General features: G+C 51.0%; 8 protein-coding genes across 8 annotated transcripts; 5 read left to right on the plus strand and 3 right to left on the minus strand.

Annotated features, from left to right (window-relative positions):
* Positions 1 to 559: 559 nt before the first annotated feature.
* Positions 560 to 1563, plus strand: PtrM4_016280 (MhpC, hydrolase or acyltransferase (alpha-beta hydrolase superfamily); the record flags this gene model as incomplete). Its single annotated transcript, XM_001931531.2, has 2 exons — positions 560 to 810; positions 867 to 1563. The coding sequence occupies 2 exons, from the start codon at positions 560 to 562 to the stop codon at positions 1561 to 1563; spliced, it is 948 nt and encodes a 315-aa protein (XP_001931566.1).
* A 771-nt stretch (positions 1564 to 2334) lies between these two features.
* PtrM4_016290 (BaeS, Signal transduction histidine kinase) lies at positions 2335 to 4383 on the minus strand (the record flags this gene model as incomplete). The annotated part of the gene is made up of 1 exon (XM_001931532.2): positions 2335 to 4383. One exon carries the CDS (start codon positions 4381 to 4383, stop codon positions 2335 to 2337), a length of 2049 nt encoding a protein of 682 aa, XP_001931567.2.
* A 391-nt stretch (positions 4384 to 4774) lies between these two features.
* Positions 4775 to 8244, minus strand: PtrM4_016300 (uncharacterized protein; the record flags this gene model as incomplete). The annotated part of the gene is made up of 3 exons (XM_001931534.2): positions 4775 to 4777; positions 7617 to 8030; positions 8092 to 8244. The coding sequence occupies 3 exons, from the start codon at positions 8242 to 8244 to the stop codon at positions 4775 to 4777; spliced, it is 570 nt and encodes a 189-aa protein (XP_001931569.2).
* Positions 8245 to 8512: 268 nt separating this feature from the next.
* On the plus strand, positions 8513 to 10329 carry PtrM4_016310 (PIG-X multi-domain protein; the record flags this gene model as incomplete). The annotated part of the gene is made up of 4 exons (XM_066103219.1): positions 8513 to 8674; positions 8724 to 9402; positions 9638 to 9831; positions 9883 to 10329. The coding sequence occupies 4 exons, from the start codon at positions 8513 to 8515 to the stop codon at positions 10327 to 10329; spliced, it is 1482 nt and encodes a 493-aa protein (XP_065965421.1).
* A 243-nt stretch (positions 10330 to 10572) lies between these two features.
* Positions 10573 to 11837, minus strand: PtrM4_016320 (ThiF, Dinucleotide-utilizing enzyme involved in molybdopterin and thiamine biosynthesis family 2; the record flags this gene model as incomplete). The annotated part of the gene is made up of 2 exons (XM_066103220.1): positions 10573 to 11669; positions 11717 to 11837. The coding sequence occupies 2 exons, from the start codon at positions 11835 to 11837 to the stop codon at positions 10573 to 10575; spliced, it is 1218 nt and encodes a 405-aa protein (XP_065965422.1).
* A 519-nt stretch (positions 11838 to 12356) lies between these two features.
* On the plus strand, positions 12357 to 14209 carry PtrM4_016330 (Tymo-45kd-70kd multi-domain protein; the record flags this gene model as incomplete). Its single annotated transcript, XM_001931537.1, has 3 exons — positions 12357 to 13180; positions 13231 to 14028; positions 14086 to 14209. The coding sequence occupies 3 exons, from the start codon at positions 12357 to 12359 to the stop codon at positions 14207 to 14209; spliced, it is 1746 nt and encodes a 581-aa protein (XP_001931572.1).
* A 1982-nt stretch (positions 14210 to 16191) lies between these two features.
* PtrM4_016340 (TT-ORF1 multi-domain protein) lies at positions 16192 to 16776 on the plus strand (the record flags this gene model as incomplete). The annotated part of the gene is made up of 2 exons (XM_001931538.2): positions 16192 to 16339; positions 16403 to 16776. The coding sequence occupies 2 exons, from the start codon at positions 16192 to 16194 to the stop codon at positions 16774 to 16776; spliced, it is 522 nt and encodes a 173-aa protein (XP_001931573.2).
* Positions 16777 to 19195: 2419 nt separating this feature from the next.
* On the plus strand, positions 19196 to 20389 carry PtrM4_016350 (Endoglucanase C-terminal domain-subunit; the record flags this gene model as incomplete). Its single annotated transcript, XM_001931539.2, has 1 exon — positions 19196 to 20389. One exon carries the CDS (start codon positions 19196 to 19198, stop codon positions 20387 to 20389), a length of 1194 nt encoding a protein of 397 aa, XP_001931574.1.
* Positions 20390 to 20867: the final 478 nt, after the last annotated feature.

The following is a 20867-nucleotide window of genomic DNA, read 5'->3' on the forward strand; positions in this document are numbered from 1 at the left end:
AGCTGGACATTTCATGAGATGTACTGTGCCAGTAGGCTCAAATCCCTGGTAGCCGTCTCAACGCATTACAGCCTATCCCATTGTTTTTACCCCGGAATCCTCGGAGACGACCTTTATTTCAACGATGACGACTCACGTAATAGCAGCTTCCCAGCCAACTTATACAAGCAGTATACGATCAAGAATTTCCTCTTCATCCTAAGAAGATATCATCCAGGCAACTCCGCATCTATTGGAAGACATGTTGATTCTCCTGTGCCAGACTAGCGTATATTCGTCAGCTTTTTGAAAGCTCTAGAGCTGGATTTAGACTACTGTACTATCTAATGCTCTTTCTGCACTGATTATCAAGTTGTGCTTCAAGGTCTCTACAAGGCTGGTAAGCCTGGGTGTCTGAGCTTGTCATCTCGAAACGTACCATTGAATTGACATTTCAGGTATCCACATCAGGCTTCCTCACCAGTTCCTCGTAGATGTGAGCGAAGGCGGCATGACGTCGGTCTTGGCGATAGAAAAAGTTCGGAAGCTTTCCGAAATTGCATGTCACCAAACTTTCAACATGCACCCACTCATCCGAAGTATACAACCTTTATCCACAGCTTTTGTGCACTCACGGCCTGCAAGTCGCATTAAGATACCGAATGCGATTGCATTTCCATCATGGACGCGCTCGTTCCATGCTTCGGCAAACCTTCGCATCGTTGACCTCGCGTACCGACTCCACGACGACTCAGGCAAGGCCAAGGGCGACCCAATCGTGATAATCCACGGCCTATTCGGCAGCAAGAGAAACAACCAGAGCGTTGGAAAGTAAGAGCATGCCACACATCATACATGCCAAAGGAAAATCACTGAACCATGCGCAGTGCCTTCGCGCGTATCCTCAAACGCCCCGTCTACGCAATCGACACGCGCAACCACGGCGAATCTCCCCACGACAAAGTCCACACCTACACGGCCCTCGCCGAAGACGTAGAAGCCTTTCTCCACAAGCACTCGCTGAGGAACGCGACACTAATCGGGCACTCGATGGGCGCAAAAACAGTAATGACAATGGCGCTCAGGAACCCAGATTGCTGCGCAAACATCATACCAGTCGACAACGCACCCGTCGACGCAGCCCTCTCAAGCGACTTCCCAAAGTACGCAGAGGGCATGCAGCATGTGGAGAAAGCGCAGCCCAAGTCGCAAAACGAAGCCGATAAACTCTTGGAGCCGTATGCCAAGGATCTGTCTGTCCGCCAGTTTCTTCTGACAAACCTCATGCGCACGGAGCCGGGTGCGCCGCTGAGATTTCGTGTTCCTGTGGGTACGTTGACCAAAGCGCTGGATCATATGGCGGATTTCCCGTTTAAGAATCCGGATGAGGCGCAGTTTAGCAAGAGGGCGATGTTCATTAGGGGCACAAAGAGTCACTATGTGAGCGATGAGACGTTACCGATCATCGGGAGGTTTTTCCCTAGGTTTGAACTGGTGGATGTGGATGCGGGACATTGGGTTGTTAGTGAGAAGCCCGAAGAGTTTATCAAGGCTGTTGTCGAGTTTTTGCAGGACAAGGAATAGGATACCCGAGCTATACGTTGTTTCTGATCACTGGGGTGGGCTTTTTCTACTTTGTTCAAGAGTGTTAGTTAGAGGTTAGCCGCTTTAGTGAAGATCTACTTAGAGGACTTATTGACTGTATTGTGCTAGCTTTCCATCGACCTTTTGCCTTGGTAAGAAAGCAAATTTTGGACGATATGCGTGATGGCCGATTACCTCACTCTTTGAGAGCCTCTGGAAAGCAGTTAAAACTGGGTTAATGCAAAAAAAAAGCTATTCGGACTCCTTCACGTATACCCTTCTATTACAGCTCGTCACGTCGTTCGAACGCCTTACAAGACGCCGTGTAAAAGTCCCTCTATGATCGCTCCCTTCTATCAAATTATGAGATATCTTTCCTTGCACTCTCGCCCAGCCTGAAATGGGGATAGAACCTAGATTGCGGTCGTGAAATTCGCGAGAAAGCTGTGCTGAATGTTGGTAGCATATCCAAGTTGGAGATGATATTGTGCCTCGTATGTCAGCATGATGACAGCGGCTTTGAGGACTATGATTGGTGTAGGCAAATTGCTAGTGTGTAAATTTCACAAGATATTGTTGACTTCAGAATGATGACGCCTTATTGATGTATGCGTGTGCGTGTATATCTTCTGCGTTGATGTTGCCTATCGATGGTTAGTGGTATCCAAACTAAGAGGAAGTTTTACCGCTTACAGAGACTTCTACTTTGATTTACCCAAGAACTGTTGTAGAGTATGCTCTTGGATATGTTCCCTCAGCCACGAGCCCGCTTCAAGTACCGGGCTTGGGTAGTAGACAGCTAAGCAAAAGCTTAACCAGAAGGCTCCTATCCACTGGCTTCGCAATATACCCGGTCATGCCTTTGGCAATGTAAGACTCAGCTTGCCCCTTCAATGCATTTGCAGTCATGGCAACGATGGGGGCCTGTAGCCCTTTTTGGCGAAGCTCCTTAGTGGCGCTGACACCATCTTGAACAGGCATGTTGACATCCATCAGAACAAGATCGTACCCTGGTTCCTGTAGTGCTTTCATAACTGCTTCCTTCCCGTTTACCGCAGTGTCCATGTTGTCGAATCCCAGACCCGCAAGCATCTTCAACATGACCTTTCGGTTAATCATATTATCCTCCACAAGTAGCAATCGCTTGTTGGCAGCGGCCATTCTTATGGTGTCGATAGGATCTATCGGCGCAGGTGACGGGATTTTCTGTCGAGCCATATTCTCTTGGAGGACTTCGAGAGCTTTGAGCTGTTTGCATTTCTTGAGCTTGGCTGTGAACCAAAATATACTACCACGTCCTTCAGGATTTGGCCGAAACCCAATTTGACCACCCATTAGCTCTGCTAACGACTTGCATATATTGAGACCTAGGCCTGTACCTTTGTATCTCTTGGTTGCGGAGTTGTCGAATTGGGTGAACGGTGTAAACAAGGTGTGTGCGCCGCTTGCTGGAACCCCGATACCAGAATCGATGACCTCTGTCAGTATTGTGAATTGCTCGTGGTCTTCGTTATGCAGACGAGCCACGATTCGCACATATCCATTCTCGGTAAATTTAGTCGCGTTCGAGAGCAGGTTCTGGATGATTTGCCGATACCGCAGTGGGTCTCCTTCAGCAGACCTAGGCAACTTGTCGTCAAGGAAGCTTTCCAACTTAACTTCGGGCTTGTTACACGCTTGATGCACCCGGAAGACTGACTGTATGATCTCCCTGACACTGATGATGTCTTGGCTGATTGAGAAGCTACCGGACGCGAGCTTGCTAAAGTCCAGAATATCGTCAATTAGTTGAAGTAGTACGTCGCCGGACTCTTGTATGATCCTTGCAAGCTCGCATTGGTTATCATCCAGCTTCGTATCCAGGAGCAGCGTCAAGGCTGACAACATCCCGTGCATGGGTGTCCGGATCTCATGACTCATGTTGGCTAAGAACTCCGACTTGAGCTTCGATGCCTCCTCGTAGGCGGCGATCAGACTATTTTCTGCCTTGCGTCGTTCCGTCAAATCTCTCGTTACTTTAGAGTACCCAAGGAGAATGTTGTCCTTGTATACAGGCGTGATGACGACATTCGCCCAGAATCTAGAACCGTCTTTACGCAACCGCCATCCTTCGTCTTCGCATCGACCATCTCGAAGCGCATCCTTCAGTTCCCTTTCTGGTTTGCCCCGGACACGATCTTCCTGGCTGTAGAAAGTTGAAAAGTGTTTGCCGATTATCTCAGCCGGTGTGTATCCCTTGGAGGCCTGGGCCCCAGCATTCCATGTTGCGACGTGGCCGCCTGGATCAAGCATAAAGATGGCATAATCACGGATGGTTGCGACTAACAGCTGGACGGTTTCGTTCTGGTAAGAGCGTTCTTCAAACTCTAATTGCCGTTGATGCTCCTCGGTGACGTCCAGGAACTCCATTTGGATGCAGCGTAGGTTACCGTATCGTAAGATGGGTACAGCTCTTAGATTCCAAGCGGCTCCTTTACCGGTCACGATCTTTCGGTGTTGTGATTTCCCAGTGGCTTTTGCTGCTCTCACGGTCAGACAGGCAGATGTGAACGCTGGGATAGTAACGTTGCCGTCAAATACGTCATCCGCATGTCGTCCTACTAGCGAGTTGCAATCACCCGCGCCGGAGATATTCACATAAGAATCGGAGACATGGCGGACGAAGAGTGATGCGTCCAGGATGACTGTAGGCACTGGCGTATACCTTATCAGGTCGTATGCAAGGCTGCTGGGGGCGTAATCATCGTCTGACTTTGACGGCGGGAGATGGTCAGATTTAGGCGACGGCGGCGTTAGCAGCGCTCCCATGGACGTGGCCATTGCTCGGAAGGTACGACCGTAGAGCTAGCCTCAGTGGGACTTGATAGGATTGAAGGGAAATCGTACGGGTTTTGCATGACAGAAGACCGGGGAACCGGGGTTATTCAGGTTTTGTGGTTCATGACCTTGGAAACTGTTCCTTCTCGTGCTAGGGATGTGTGGGACAGGCTTCCGCGGGATGCAGACGTCTGAATTTGTAAGACCATGACATCACCCGCAACCTTGTTCAAGTATCACCTTGGCCGGAATATCCTGCGATAGATTCCCATCGTTTTCACTTGGAATTCTACCGATTCCCAAAGGCGTATTAAAAAAAGACAGTATTTACCCCACTTTGCGACATTTTCAGCTGGACCAGTTAGCTGAGGTTTAGCGTAAATGATTACTTCATCTACTTTAGTGTTAGCGACGCGATCTTTCATTCCAGGGCATGACTCGCTAGCCGAAACGATTCAGACCAATTGCTGGCATCATCCCTCATACAGCCAGCCGCGCTGAAGTGTTTTGTGGTCTATCGCGTCGCCTGTACTCCTCCCATCTGGTCACTTCATGCCGGCCGTGAGCAACATCTAGAATCTAAATGCGGTTGCAGTTTGTAACCAAGCCTAGCGTCTCTGTTTCTCTTAACCACACTATTACGACATATTCAGAGACAGCCGCGTCGCCTTATCTGAATGCAACGTCGCTATTGTCTCGGAATTTATGCTTCCTCGCCCGGGGCGAGATATGTCCTTGTGATATAACAATGACGATATATAGAAGCATTTACATAGTCTCACACTCGAGTTAAATGAGGCTATGTAGTTGTTTCTTACCACTTCGGAACCTCTTATTCTATCAAATACGCTTCGAGATCACTGACATGAGGATCTGACATGTTATAATACATACAGTGACTACACATCGTGTATCTTATTGTAGGCATACCGATAGCTCATATACGTAGTATAAAATATTTCCTTATTCCATTACCTTGTGACTATCATGGCTCGTCTCAGTATCGGTTCCAAACTCCTGATCAACGTTTAGCTTTGTGGAATCTTTTTTCGTGTCTATCTTTGAGGTTTTACATGCGAAAATGTATAATAGGGCTTTTGAATCATGAATATGTTCTGGTTATCATTATCCAAGAATGCTAAAGATTAAGGAGGTATCATTGGTTACAGCCATTTGTTTACGCAATGGTAAAACCCTTTGAGCTGGCGGAAGCTCATCCATTTGTCGACTTTATATCTATGTAGTGTACAGACAACTTCTTTGTATAATCTTGAGAATCGTCATTAGTTACATTCTTAGTGCACGGAAGCATGTTGTCAGTCATTGCTAGAGCCATCTAGGTGGTTGCACCACGTCCAAAGGCTACAGTCTCTACATTCACCTACAAACATACTTTCTGGAATATTTCCATGACCAAGCCAATTCCCGCCGCATTGAGATCGTTGAGATATTCGAGATAAAGAAAGGCATGTGGTTCTTTCTACCTCATGCTTGTACGTCAGCTGGCGACAGTTGTCGTGTTGGTCAACTCTCACTGCGATCTATGCAGTTTTCCCTTTGGGACAGTGAGGGAAGCTAAATCGCTACCGCCGCAGATGAGGAGATAGGCAGCTTATTGGTTTAACGAAGAATGTGAATACGTTAAGGCAGACGCGCAGGCGCCAGAATTGCCTTGATGTTAACTCAATGCCTTTGGTGGCCTTTACTATATGCTCAATCCTTTTGTATCACTCTGTAAGCCACTGTAGGAAATTTATGTCCTTTCCATAGGCTATTCCCTCTAACTTTATCTCTCAGCACGCCCCGTCACTGGTTCGTGGACCACGTCTTAGGGGGTAAAGTTTGCTAAAAACTCTCACCACACTACTGCGTTGCGCCTTCATCGCATCGCATCTCTTGGAGCACTTATCAGGTATATAGTCAGCACTTTGCCTTTGGTATCACTTCCATACTCATACACACTTAGACACTCTGGTTGTCCACTGCTCGACAATCCTTTTTTGAACTCATTTCTATCCCTGATACTCTCAACCTCAACATTGAAAAACGCAAACGAAGCCGTTCACCGTCTCATGGGAAGCCTTGAAAGTGCCAGTCTAGCCCCGCTTCTATGACCGCTCTGATGAGCGTTTCCGAGTCCATATTGGCCAGCCCTCGCGTTCTCTTGGAGAGTGCTGAAGATCTGCAGAAGTCTGCAGATGACCTCATGGCTGCCGCAGCGACCACCGTCCCGTAGTCCACGTCAGGATTACCTCCTTCGTCAGCACCGTATTATAAGTTAAAGACCCAGTCGGTGTTCACCCTTGCCTCCTTGGTCGATCCTGCGCGATCGAGCTCCGAATACCAACTTCCAGAGAACGAGCGTAACAACCTTCATGGTCAAGTCCTCATTCCTGACTTGAGCGGAACGCTGGAGTCACCCAGCGGTGATACAGACACGGCTCAGGCTCATCAGGGCATAGTGAAAACGGTGACGACGAGGCGGTATTGATGCCTCCCCAGCACGGGTCCGTATCGTACTCACGTGATATTGCTGTCCGGGGTAGCCACCAAGAGAACACTGATAACTCTGGTACTGCAGCCTCACAGGCTATGGACGATGTATATGGCGACAGTACCGATCGCGACGAGGGATTTTACGAGGAATAAGTACTCCATGGCCCTGTCACGACTCTGGCAACAACATCGACAACGAAATTGGCAGCAGCACTATATCCAGTATGTAGAGTGTATGGAAAAAGCGCTTAAATATACAAACGTAGTTCAGTTATACTTTCGAATAGTAGGGGTATCATTTTTAGCCAAGGTGAAATATCTCTCTCATTCTAACCACGACCGGATCATCGTCTCGAGGTACCACCAAATCCAGTACTCTCATGTCTTGTGCTGGAGAAGCTGTCACCAGATGAACTTCTCGAGTTTCCTTCTCCGCCATTATTCCAACGACTTCCACTGCCGTTTCCATCTCTCCAACCACCGGTTTGGTTGCTCCTGTTTCCTCTGTTTGCAAATTGGCCCGCTGCCCATCCAGCTGCAGCGCCACCTGCAGCACCAGACCAGAAGCCAGGACGCCAGCCTTGGTTGGTTCCATACCCAGACTTGGGATTATTGGGATTATTGGGCTGGTTCGGGTAGTATGGTGGAGGAGGGTCGTCGTTGTCATCATTGTAGCCACCTCCCCATCCACCACCACCACCACCGCCGCCACCCCAACCAGGTCTGTTGACGCCCGGTACACCATCAGGGCCCTGTGCGCGGTTTCTAAGCGCAGAGTATATCATCCACAGCACAACACCACCAAACAGCATCCAGAAGAGTACCCCTGCAATCTTCTCGCCTGTGGTCCTCGGACCATCAGGTCTATCATCATCGTCACCACTCCATCCTCCTCCTTTGCCGTACTTCTCCCGCCCGCGATCGGTGAGGATAAGACGATACTCTACCCCGCAACTGCCTTTGAGAATATATGGGTCTTCGGGATAGTCGTAGCCTTCGCAGATAACATCGGTGGAACCGAGCTTGAATTCTTCGGGGAGCGAGGCTGTACAGGTCCACTGTATGGAGTTTTCGTCGTAGTCGGAGCCACTGTTCTTGCATCGCATTACTTCGGGTTCATAGAGGCCACGAGCGGAGCCGCCAACGCATTTCAGCTGAGGTTTGTTAGTTGTCTGCATTCGGAGCGTCATGTATCAGTGGGGTGATGTCGCGTACCTGAGGGATAGGATCAACGCGCCGTGCTGAGGTTTGTAGGCCTTTGCGCAACGTGAGGCTCTGGATATTGGAGAGCTTGACTTTATCGGAACGTAGGGCATCTGCGCCGCTCGCGGCCAGGAGCGCAGGATACAAGAAGCTGACAAGATGCATGTTTGCCGGCGGAAGAACAACACAGTAAGGAAGGTAGATAGCAATGGATATAAAGGGCCACGCTGGCGACTCAGCCACGACCAAAGACACAGTGGCGATACTAATACGGCGATTCTAGAAGCTGGACCATTGAATGCCACATGGGCAATGACGTACCGCCGAGGCACCACCGGGAACGCCCTTGCGCTAACACCAAATCTGGACTAGACTGGTACTCACAGTATCGCGAGCATCGCGCGTAGAAGCCATCAACACCGCTCCCAGCAACATGAAACAGCGAATAACCTACGTTGTGCACAAACCCGAAGAGTTCACTCCCGAGCAAATCGAAATCACACAAGATGAACTCGGCCCACGCTTCGCCTTGAAGAATGTTCAAGCTGCAAAGGAACACCGTATCACACTCGGGCTAGACGAGCTGCCTAGCAATGTATATTCCCAAGTTGCTAAACGAATGAGGGGAATCTAATACAATACAGATTGGTAACATCTTCCAACAGTGGCATGAACTACATGTGCGCTGGGCATCTCCAAAACCTCATGCAGGCATTCCACCCTTCACATCACGTGTCTCGCCTGGTCTACATGTCTTCTTCACTCCACTGTCCAACACACCCGAAGATGCCTTGTGCTCGCAACTCCACTGGCTCATCCCGCCTGAAGTCTCCCGGGATGACTTGAAGTGTTCAACAACATCATCGACCTCCACTAAGCTTCCTATTCTCTCTGAGCGCTTCTCAATGTCTGCTACCTCGCAGTTTTACGCCTACCTGGATAACATTGGCGCCTATAAAGGCCCCTGGCAAAGTATCATGTGTGAGAAAGGGCCTTTGCAAGCTTATTGCGAGAAACTTGTGAATGCTTTCTCCACGGCGCGGTCTGTTGACATTGACTACGACACTATTTCCAGATCAGTGGTCCTGACAGCTCTCTGGCCGGTTGCTGAAAAGGAGTCGTGGGAGAAGGAAAAGGGCTGGACTTCAACACATAGATTACCCTCAGCTTGGATGATCAAACACGGGGGATTATCTCCCAACGAAGTACCCACAGAAGACTCCACAGTCGAGATCGGCGTCCTGAGTCACGAGGGTAATGCAGACCCCGAGGACATACAGTTTGGAGGCTTCCTCACCGTCCTAGGTCAAGACCAAAAGCCAAGTACGCCATCTCCCACTTCCACAGTCCAAGAATCAAACAAGAAAATTAACGTTTTTACCAGAAGCAACACGTTTCCAAACCCCAACCCGACACTACCCCCTCCTCAACACAACAACCAACCCAACCGCACCACCAAAACCCCACCCTGTCACTTACACCACGTCGCTCAACCGCCCCACAGGCCTCCATCCCACCCTCACCCTCACCCTCCCCACCACCCACCTGACCCCCCCAGCCCCTTCGTGCAAACTCCACGCCCACCTAACCCTCCCATCCTACCTCTTCATTGACAAATACCAATTCACAGACGCCCTCTTCCTCGCCTCCAAGAACATAAAGTCGCTGCGCTCCCTCTCCGGCGCCACCGACCTTGAAGCCCCAGACTGGGTTGTCGAGGAATGGGGCTCGGCCGCTCTGTTCCAACTTGCCGTGCCCAAGAAATCGCAAGTCGCGAAAGCAGGAGGAGGAGGAGGAGGTCAGGGAACTTGGAATATTAGTATCCCACTCCACCTTCGCTACTTACCTGCTTCACACACGGGATACCGCACTGTGCCGGTGCCCTGGCCCGTTGTGTTTTGGGCGTGCCACGCTGATTCGGGCGCGCAGCATGCGTCGAATCCGTTTGATCGCACGCATCTGGGGTATGAGGGCTTGTTTGGGCCCAAGACGAGGTTCTTGCATGTGGATCCCAAGCCCGATGTTGATGCCAAGGGACAGGAACTTATCAGGGAGAAGTTACTGGTTGGGGATGATTGGCTGGTGGAGTTTATCAAGGTGCCGGTTTTGGCGACGGGGAGGAGTACGTGGGTTGAGGGGGGCACGGTGGGGATTGTGCTGGTGGCGTTTGTGGGGTTGTGTTGGGTTTTGTTTGGGAGGAGGGGTGGGAGTGGGAGGAATGTGGAGGGAGGGGAGAAGAAGGTGCAGTAAATTTTAGGGGGGTAAAAGATGAAATAGCACATGTTCCTGTGGGCTTGGACATTTTTGGTTACTACTTTGATGTTGTCTTTCCTTGATGCTGTTATAGGGTATCTCTCATCGCGTGTACCGTCACGACTTCTACATGCTTCCATGCTGCTATCTTGGTTTAGGTTGGCCATATCCAATCACCCGCCGAAGACATTAGCAAACCATACATACTCCATGCACTCCTGTCCGCCGTCCCAAACAACTCTAGAGCACGGTGATAGACGCCTCAACGGGAACGCTCTGGATGATCGGCAACGGTGTATCTGGAAAGATGGGATGAAGGGTATATACAGGCCCTGCACTGTCCTCGCCATCAAACAGCATCAGGTTCTGAATTGGCTGTTCCCTCTGACCCAAGACGTTGATGACATCCTGAGCTAGCTGGCCGCCCAAAAAGGCAGTCACGGGTGCTAGCTCGCTGCCGAGGTTCTGAAGGAAGTTGCGGAGGACGTCAGCCTTGAGAGAGTCGGTAGGGAGCAAGAGCTCCTGGTGCTTTACGTTTGCAATGGTGGTAAACAGCGTGAGTTCTTGCTGGGTATGCGAGGGATAGATGCCGTGGCCGTTGCGTTGGTACTCCCATAGCGCACGCACGCATGTCAGTAACGGGTGTACTCTTTTCAGTCTCCGCGCGTTGTTTGCGATTTCGGCGGGGAGCGGACTGTCTTTGACTAGCATGAGTGGGCTGTAGACCTCGCGCTTGCTGACCAGCTCCACCACCTTTCCATTTTCCTTCTTGACTTGCACGCCCTTGACACTCCGCGTCGTACTCTCAGGACCAACCTGGGTGTCGCGGTTGCTCTTCTCGCGCTCAATGACAAAGTGGTGCTCGACGAGGTCGGCGAAGATGTAGCCGTACATGCCGTGCGAGGCGCCTGCGTAAAAGGGCTTCTTTGCTATGCGCGCGCCGGCATTGACTGCCGTGGTGGACATGAAGTCCATATCGGTGGTTATGATGATGTCGTAGGCGGCGTAGAAGTTTGGATCTTGCACATTGCGAATGTCCGTCGTGAGCGTCTTGACGGTGACGCGTGGGTTGAGCTTGCGGACCTCGGGGGCAGCTGCTTCAGCGCGGTTCTTGCCTACGTCGGCGTCGGTGAGGAAGAATTGGGCACCCAGGTCATCTTCGGTCACGACTTGGTGGTCGGCGAGGGTGATGGAGCCAATGCCTGCAAGGACGAGGTTCTTTGCGATTTCATTGGCGAGGGCTTTGAAGCAGACGAGGAGGATGTTTGCGGTGCGTATCTTCTGCTGTGCCTGAACGCCCCAGAGACGAATCTGGCGGTCGTAGAGGGCGATTTCGTCTACAGACGGGTTAGTATTGACTGACTTGCGACTGAGCCGCGCTTACCCGCAGAGATCTTGTCCGCCTCAGCAATGGCAGCCACTGTCTGGCCGGCAGCGTCTTCTGCAGGCAGAGCGCCGTTGGCTGCTGGCGGAGGAATCGCGGAGGGCTCGGTCATGTCGGCCATTTTTGTCGCAATGGCTTTGTTCACGTCGCGTCACGTGGGCAGACGTGACAACAGCAATCAATGACTAGGCGATAGAGGAGAAGGAATTAGATGGATAGAATGGCTTACTCTTGCGGCTCGCAGCAAGCCAGCCGGTCGCGGTCGCAGTTGCTGTTGCTGTCGCAGTCGCAGTCGCAGTCGCGAGGTAAAGGCAGCTAGTGGTGACGGCATTAGCTGTTTTGGTATGGTAGCTATACCTGCCTAGTACCTACCGGTATGCGGCTCTGCAGGGCCCTCACTGGTGGCCCGCGCTAGCCTGACATCCCCCGCGAACGAGGCATCGCTGCCACTGCCACGGTCGGCATTGTTCCAAGACGTAGACGCCACCGCCGCATCCTGATGACCTCGACATCGACATCGACAAAGTGCCACCCTTCACCCTAACCACCCTAATCGTCCATAGTCTCCTGCAAACACAGAACCCACACAACCCTCCCGTTGCATCTCGTTCCTCAATGGGAGCGAGCGCCGACGTCACCAATGCCCAGACCGCCCTCGTCCCCGTCTCCGCCGCCGGCCTCTTTCTCCTTCACAGGCGGAGGCTTTGACTTTCCCCATGCCTCGACGTCGCCGCCAACCGTCTCCCGTACCACAATCACGAGCGCTTCACGCAGTGCCCTGCGCCCGAACCCCCAGCACACCCCGGCCCTCCACGATGCCGAACCCGCACCCAGACCCACGGCCAGGCGCACCCGCAACGCTACCAGACGCGGCTCACTCCACCGCATATTTGGTCCCCCACGTGACAGCGACGCGGTAGACAACCTCTCCAGACGCCCTCCCACGGCCAACCCCAACCGTCCCCGTGCCACGCCAAGCGAACGTTACCTCCGCCGCTCTCAAGCCCGCATCAGGGAACAGCGCTCCGCCGACATGGACTCGCCCAACGACGTGCTCGACTCGCTGAGCGACCTCCCCATCACCAACCCCTTCACTGCCCCCTCGTATGCCCAGTCCCGTCCCCGGAGCCCCATTGTGCAGGTCAACAGCGAGCGCCGCCACAAGCGAAGGAAGCTTCAACACGACTCCAGCGCCGCGCCCGAGTACATGTGCTTCAAGTATGGCCACAAGGGCCAGGTCGTGTCTGGACGGCTGAGGATGGAGATTGTGAGCTGCGACGGGGGTGAGCACCGGAGAGACAATCCGCCAGGCCTGTACAGGGTCCAGAATGTCCTGAAGAACGACAAAAGCGTCTATTGCAGTGAAAGCTCCCAGTGCAACCTTTTGTTGAAGCACATCGGGGAGGCTCCGTTTGCTCTGGAAAAGGTCGTCATCCGCGCCCCGGACCGTGGCTTCACTGCTCCGTACGTATATCTGCTCTTTGTTTAGAACCACGTTGCTAACATCACACCAGCGTTCAAGAGGGGCTTGTCTTCGTGTCCATGTCTGCAGACCATCTTCTCGCCGGCACATCAGCCTACAACCTCCGGTACGACAATCGGTCCCCGCTCATGTCACCTACGCCCAGCTCTCCAACCGAAGACAACGAACACATATCACTAAGGGAAGCCCTGCAAGACCCCTCGATATGGCAGTACTCCCATCAAGGCACTCAAGAAGACATGGAGGAACGCATCGAGAATCTCCGACTTCGCAGCGAGAGGCTGAACGCGGAATCGGTTGACTTGATATCGTCTTTGCGCTCCGACTCGGAACGGCGTCGGATCTTGCGCCAGATGGTGGAACATGAAGACGAAGCAGATGGCGACAACTGCGATCATGCGGGAGAGGAGTCTTATAGCGGTCCTGCTGGCGTTTCCGCACCCACTCCGCCGCCCTTCACCGTCACCACTGCTGCTAGTGAGGAGGAATCTTCAGACTCGAATGAGGAACAACCCAGTGCTGCCATCATGGCGGACCGGCTCCGGAGAGAAAGTCGTTGGCGTCCCGACAGTGATGACGATGACGATGAAATCATTCCACGCATGGGACCCCTCCGCCGAGCACCAGCCCTCGATTACACTTCCATGGGCGAATGGAGGGAGAGAAGAGAAAGATATCTGGAGCCTATCCGCGCTTCGCGTGTGGCTGCACCGAGTCGCATTGAACCCTCTGAATCCTCACCAGACACCGATGTACTCATCCCGCCTCATGCGAGGTTCTTCATTGCGAAAAACAAAAACAAAATCACCATCAAGTTCCACCCTGCCATGTAAGTGGTCAATTCTCTACTATGATATGTTGAATTCATAATGACTTTTTCCAATAGCTCGGGGAGATATGTCCTGCTGAAGTTTTGGAGCCCGAAACATGACGGCAACATCGACATCGAAAGCGTTCAGCTCCACGGATATTCGGGTCCAAGATACTTTCCTGCTATGCAACCACGATAGATGAAAATATGTGGATATGGCTTGTTGGAAGGAAGTTGTGGGTCCATGTTCATGTGGAATGAATAAACGAATGACCTGCTTGCTATTCATTTGCTTGAAAGATGTTTCCAACATGTGGTTTACTATTGGCCTGGGAAGCTTGCACCTGGAAGTGTTTGTACAGTCATGTAAAAGCAATGATACCCGGAATATGAGCACACATGGTGCATGACTTGACAAGCAGTGAGTTGATGGCGATTTGCATGTATGCATGTGGCATGGCTATGGGTCAGATTCGACATACGTGAGTAGACCAAAGGCCAAAGTAGCTGCAATGAAGCTTGTTTAAAGCTTGTTCGACAGACATTAGTATCTTTCCAGACCCACATTAATCGCGCAGCAACTTGGACTGACGAAATTGAAAGAGGTGGATATAACAGGATTGCACCTGTTCTAACTGTTCTAACTAACAAGTAGGGTCCATGTCCAGCCTCGATACCGGTAAACGCTATGATGCACTATTACGATATAAACCAAACTGTCATCAGCAAACACAGGATGCCGATGCCGTTCTCTCTCTCTCTCTCTTTCCTGTGAAGAACAGTGTTTAATTTGCACAATTCTCTCGTATCCCAACCCGCCTACTTGCTCCTCCATACAGCCAAAAACACCTCACGCCACAAACCTCGGGGCGCAGAGGTGCGTACGTAGCTGGTGGTCATAGCACAGTGACTAGTGGCTACTTCGGAGGTTATCCCAAGCAGCTGTCATTGGAGTCTTGGCAACTAGGGAAGTGGACCGAGCCGTGCCAGGCCGGGCGATCGGGCAAAAAGCTTGTAGTGTTTGATCCATTTGTGAGCCCAGAACGAGTTGAATACCCATGTCAGTTGCGGAGAAGAAGCCGGCCAAGTTGCATGTCCAGTGTGGTGAAACGTCTGAAGGTGGCTGAGCGGTAGATGCCGCGGGAACGAGATCGATGAGGTTTGTAGTTGCTTTTCTGACGTGACGTAGGTACGTTGATGTTTGGTCCTTCCTCTCAGCGTGGTGGAGTAAATGCTTGCCATGATTTAGACAACTCAACTAATTTTTTGAGCCCCCCCCCCTTTCTCCCCATCAAGACTCACCACCAATTTGCCCTTGTCGCCGACGCCTTCGCCACCCATCACTCACCATGCGTCAAGAATATAAAGTCAACCGTGCGCTGTGGCTCAACAACGAGCGTTTGGTTCCGCCACTGCACTTGCGGGACCGCGTTTACTCACAAACCGGTATCTTAGCACGTCGAAAACGCCGGTTCACTGACCTCATTGGCCCAAGTCTTATACGCGAACTAGCATGTGGCAGTGACAATGACTAGTGCCGCAAGTGTGCCACACGATCAATAGCTTGGATGCATGTTAGTAGTGTGAATCGAAGCAGTAACCACGGTACTATGGCAGCATTGAAGAGTTTGACCTTGACTGAAAACAGGTTGAGTAGCCTGTATATGTCATCCTGGATGAGTTTAAATGGACACAGAAACAACGGAATTGCAATTACCTAGGCAAACCTACGTCATGCTACCTACACTCCGGAGACAGGAGATGCGAAACCCATAAACACCTTAAATCAGACTTCATGGAATGGACCAGGACCAGAACCCAGTGCAGCATGTTCAGCCACACCATCCATGGAACAAGGGTCAACGCTATGAAAAAGTGGTTGATTGGGTCTCGGCGCTGTCATAACTTGGAGCGAACATGCACTTCCGACGCCAACGACTGTGCGAAGATCTAGCCGCTCGAACAAGCGTAGGAGCCAGATCCGTTATATCCGAGTCTGGGTAGATGATGTTGCAAGTCTGGGTCAGGGTAGCTAAGAGAGGGGAAGGTATAAAGACGAGTGTAGTCGACATGTCAATTTGTCCATCATCATCATCATCACAGCAAATCTACATTTTGGCTTCACTTACCATCACTACACTAAACTACAATCACTTTCGATCAAATACACAAACCGCCAAAATGCTCTTCACTAAGCTATCCATCTTCTCCGGCCTTGCCGCCGTCGCCATCGCCGACACAACTATCAACGTCGACAACCTGCCCCTCGAATGCAAAGACGTCTGCTCTCAAGTCTCCGGTATCTCCAACGGATGCAAGACCAACAGCAGTAAGCTCACCCACCATTCATCCACTCCTTCCCTCACATTCACCCATCTAACAAACTACACAGACGATCAAGATGCCGCCATAAAGTGCGTCTGCAGCGCCAACAACGCATCTAACCTAATCCCCCTCTGCTCCGCCTGCATCGGAAAATTCAAGTCGGACAAGTCCAACAACGACGACACGGCCGTCTCCAGCATCCTTTCAGAGTGCTCCCTCAAGACTACGGCCTACAACGCGGCGGCTATCAGCGCGGTTGCTATCAGCACCGATACTGTTAGCACAACCAAGACGGACGTTGTGAGCAAGACTAGTGTGGCTATTATTATTACTAGCACAAGCACACAGGGTGCGAGTGCGACGAGCAACCCGGCTCCGGCTAAGACTGCGGGTGCCGCCATCGGAATTGGGGCTCTTGGTTTTGCGCTGGGTATGTTGTAGATTGGCTGTGGGATTGTGAGATGATGAAATGTCTGGAACAGAGGGGTAGATGTGGTAATCTGATCCGTTGAATGCAGTAGTATATAGGGATAGTGTATTAGTAACATTGGCTTGCTTCTCTTTATGTTCGTATGTGTCTTGTAATTGATGGGGATCTTGACAATTGTGATTGAAAGACAGGTCTTACCATAACGATCAGGGATGTGGAATCATTGCCTATTCAGATCTGTTAAATTGAGTTATTTGTTTTCAAGACTTGAGCTCGCACGCTGTCATACAGCTTTTTTAAGTTGTAGAATCTGCAATAACTTACAAGACACTCCACTCGTAGGTATAAAACTATATTCATGCCAACCAATGCACCATCCTACGACAGTGCTGCGTATAGCTCGATTAAGTACTATTCTAACCCTCAGACTACTTGCGCTGGCAAGAGAAAAAGGCAATCGAGTGATTTATATATTCCTACGACAGCTTTACGCAAACCCCCTTACCTCAACCGAACAGTCACGACAAAACAACAGAGACTAGCCACGCATCACACGAGCCGACGGAAGCCCGTACAACCCCGTTAAACTAACAATCTTTCGATGCCAATAGAATTACCTCGTACGACTCAAGCTTCATTTGCAAAGATTCTCGGTATGATTGTGAGATATGCAGGTGCGTGATGTTGAGAGATAAGTACCTAGATTAGTACAGTGGTGGGTTAAGAACGGCGACCTGGCGGACCGAATATTTATTAGAGAAGGAAGAGACATTGCATATTTTACATGTATTGGTTATGAGGGGAATGTTGATGGTGGTGATGATGGAGGTATTTGGAGCGCTGTAGCCGCGGGTTGGCCTGAATAGGCTACGCTCGCTCGGGTAACTACGTTTGGATGCAGGGAAGGTCAACGGTTCATTCTGCATCTGCTATCCACCTCGCGCTTTTGGAGTTGTCCGCCTCATTTTCGGTATTGAAGGAATGCCTAGGTATCTTTACCTCAATCGATACAGTCTCTTCTCATCAAGGCAGTGCCGTACGTTGTCCTGGTACGCATCGCACAATCGGGCTAATCAATCAATCAATCGGGCCTACGCCAGGCTATTACACCTATTTGAGCACCACGAGAGGAGTAGACCTTACTGCCTTTGCTCTCGCCAGCAATATCGAAAGCAAAAAAGTAAATGGCAGGCTTGGCGCTAACGGGGCCACATTTTGGGTTCTATTTCGACACCTGTTACCGGAACCATGTTCGGCGAAACCACTATCCTGTGTTGACGCTCTGGACCGCTGCCGGTACTTGCTGCACGGCACAGTTTTGTTACCCCCCACCAATAAGATGACGTGAGGTGTTACCCAGTCGTTCCTTCTCTTCAGAACAGACAGCTCGTCTCGGTATACTGCACGCTCGCGCCCGTTTCTCGGAGAAATTCTTCTTGGAATACATTACCGATCCCGGTTTTTGCACCACACTAATATGGCATTCTCTAGTCTGTAGAACATGAATTAGAGTGTTTTGAATAGCAACACGATCAGATCACTTGTTGTGTGTTGCGGCCTGGGGTGGTGGTCATCTCCCGCACATGTTTGATCTCCTTCTTAGCGCGTCCCTTTCATCCCGCTTCTTTCATCACACAACCTCACGGTTCCCGTTCATGCCCGCCACAACAAGCATCACACAAGCTTTTTTGGGTGAAACGAATCTAGACCAGCGGATTATCCTAGAAATTCACTCTGTCTACTCTGGCTGAAACCGGGATGGGCCTTGCTCGTCGCACGGCACGAAGTTTCGTGATACTTACGCTTCGCCGTGATGCTGGCCCGGGTTCAACTAACCGAAGACCAACGACCCGCACATATCGTGGGAATGCTTGATCTTCCGTTTCCACACTCGTCTTTCGTATTGCGCCAACGCACTTGTTTTCTCTCCAAGGATTTCATCTGGATCCACCCCGTTGTCCCAAGACCAAGAAAGAAAAAGACTTCTCTACCTCTCTTCATCTACAGCCCTCGTGTTCTTGTAGGGATTTAAATTGTAGTCTCGCTAACGCCAGAGTCTTCCCATGTGGTGGACCGTGAAATTAGCTTATCTCCAGGGCTTCCGAAGCGCAAATTTCCACACTACTGTTTGTCCGGTGGCGCTGTCACTTGGGTGCCGCGGGTTTAGTGTAATGAGATGGCTGTGCCGCAGGAAGAGTACATGTACTTGGGAGGGTACGCTGTTTTGTTGGTTTTTCCTTCAGCATCGCAAAAGTCGAACTTTAGTCACTCCTTTTCATAATTGCATCTTGCAAAATAGCCGCTGTGTCGGTTCGGTTTTCTTACAGAAGTCGTTGATACGATTCTTTATTATCCTCGTCATCTTTCGTTGCCAGTTTCTAGAAAAAACATCATATCGACATATCCATCATCAGCTAAGGATCATCCACAATGAAGGGTGCTATATTCTCCATCCTGCCCTTTGTGGGCCTCGCTTTCGCTCAGGAGTCGGCTTGCCCTGCTGAGCCCGACGAGACGATTACCGAGACTGAAGTCGAGACTGTCTACAAGACTGCCACTCCAACACCTGCGCTTGTTGCAGATGCCACCACCAGCCCGGGCTCTTGCGGACCAAGCATCGTCTCAGTCACTATGACTGAGAAGGTATATGTCACGGTCACCTACACTTCTGGTACCTATGTCACTCCCGATGCTGTCAAGACTATCGACGTTACTTCAACGTCCACCCTCGACATATATACAACCGTCACTCTCCACCCATCTGGCAGCGTCCACCCATCTGGCGGCTATTTCAGCAACTCGACCACCGTCGCCCTCTTCAAGCCCTCTCAGCTCCTGAGCTCTGCTCCAGCAACCCACACTCCCATCCCTCCCCCACGCCCAACTACAACCATGTCAACAATCGCCGCCCTCAAGCCCACATCGTCCACCCCCTCCCCAGCCGCAGCAACCTCCACCTCCGCATCCCCCTCTGCCACCGCCGCCACCGTCGCCCCTCCCACCACGCAAACCAAAGCCGGCACCACCAAGCGCGGCTCCGCCACATGGTACGGCGGCAACCTCTCCGGCGGTACCTGCTCCTTCGTCGGCTACACGATCCCGGCCGGCATCTACGGCACCGCAATCTCAGACTTCAACTGGGACACTGCCGGCGCGTGCGGCACCTGTGTGAGCGTCACAGGCCCCAAGGGCAACACAGTCAAAGCGATGGTCGTAGACCAATGCCCAGGCTGCGGTCCTAACCACCTCGATCTCTTCCCCGATGGCTTCGCCGCCCTCGCCAGCCCCAACGCCGGCAACATCACCGTCGACTGGGCCGTTGTCCCCTGCGGCATCTCCTCCCCCATTGTTCTCAAGAACAAATCCGGCACCAGCAAGTTCTGGTTCAGCATGCAGGTTATGAATGCCAACGTAGGCGTTGCTAAGCTCGAGGTCTCGACTGATGGCGGTGCGTCATGGAAACAGACCAAGAGGCAGCCGTATAACTTTTTTGAGAATCCCGCGGGCTTTGGCACGGATGCTGTTGATGTGAGGGTCACGAGTACGGATGGTAAGAGTATTGTTGTTAAGAATGTGGGGATCAAGTCGGAGTCTAAGACTACGGCTGGTGGTAACTTTGCCTAAGTTTAGCCACACGTGTGTCTGTGGTGGGTGGGGGGTAAGGCTGGCTGCCTGATTCACTGTGATCGGGTAGTGATGGCTGTGGGTTATTGATTTTTCTTATCTTGATGATGGGATTGGTTTATTTGATTCTTCATGTTTCTCCTTTTCTTCTAACACTTTTTTCCCTTCTTTTTGTTCTCTTCTTCTTTGTATCTACATTAGCACTTGGCATATTTTCTATCCTTAAGGCTAGTTATACCAGCGCCTAGTTTCGCCGGTAAAAATCTTATTCCACACCACACTTATTTATTCAAATGTATAACTAGTTATATGAAGTACACTTTCTCCCACTTTGGCAATCACTGAAAAAGTATTCTCGTCATGCAAATTTGTCGGGAAATGTTCATATCTAAATTCACTTTCTTTGCTCGCTCGTTACTACCGTAGGCCATTCGATCTATCGTATCAATGTACATGACATCTAAAGCGTTCAACATTA

The sequence above is a fragment of the Pyrenophora tritici-repentis genome, chromosome 1 (genome assembly GCF_003171515.1).
Source record: "Pyrenophora tritici-repentis strain M4 chromosome 1, whole genome shotgun sequence".
Lineage (NCBI taxonomy): Eukaryota > Fungi > Ascomycota > Dothideomycetes > Pleosporales > Pleosporaceae > Pyrenophora > Pyrenophora tritici-repentis.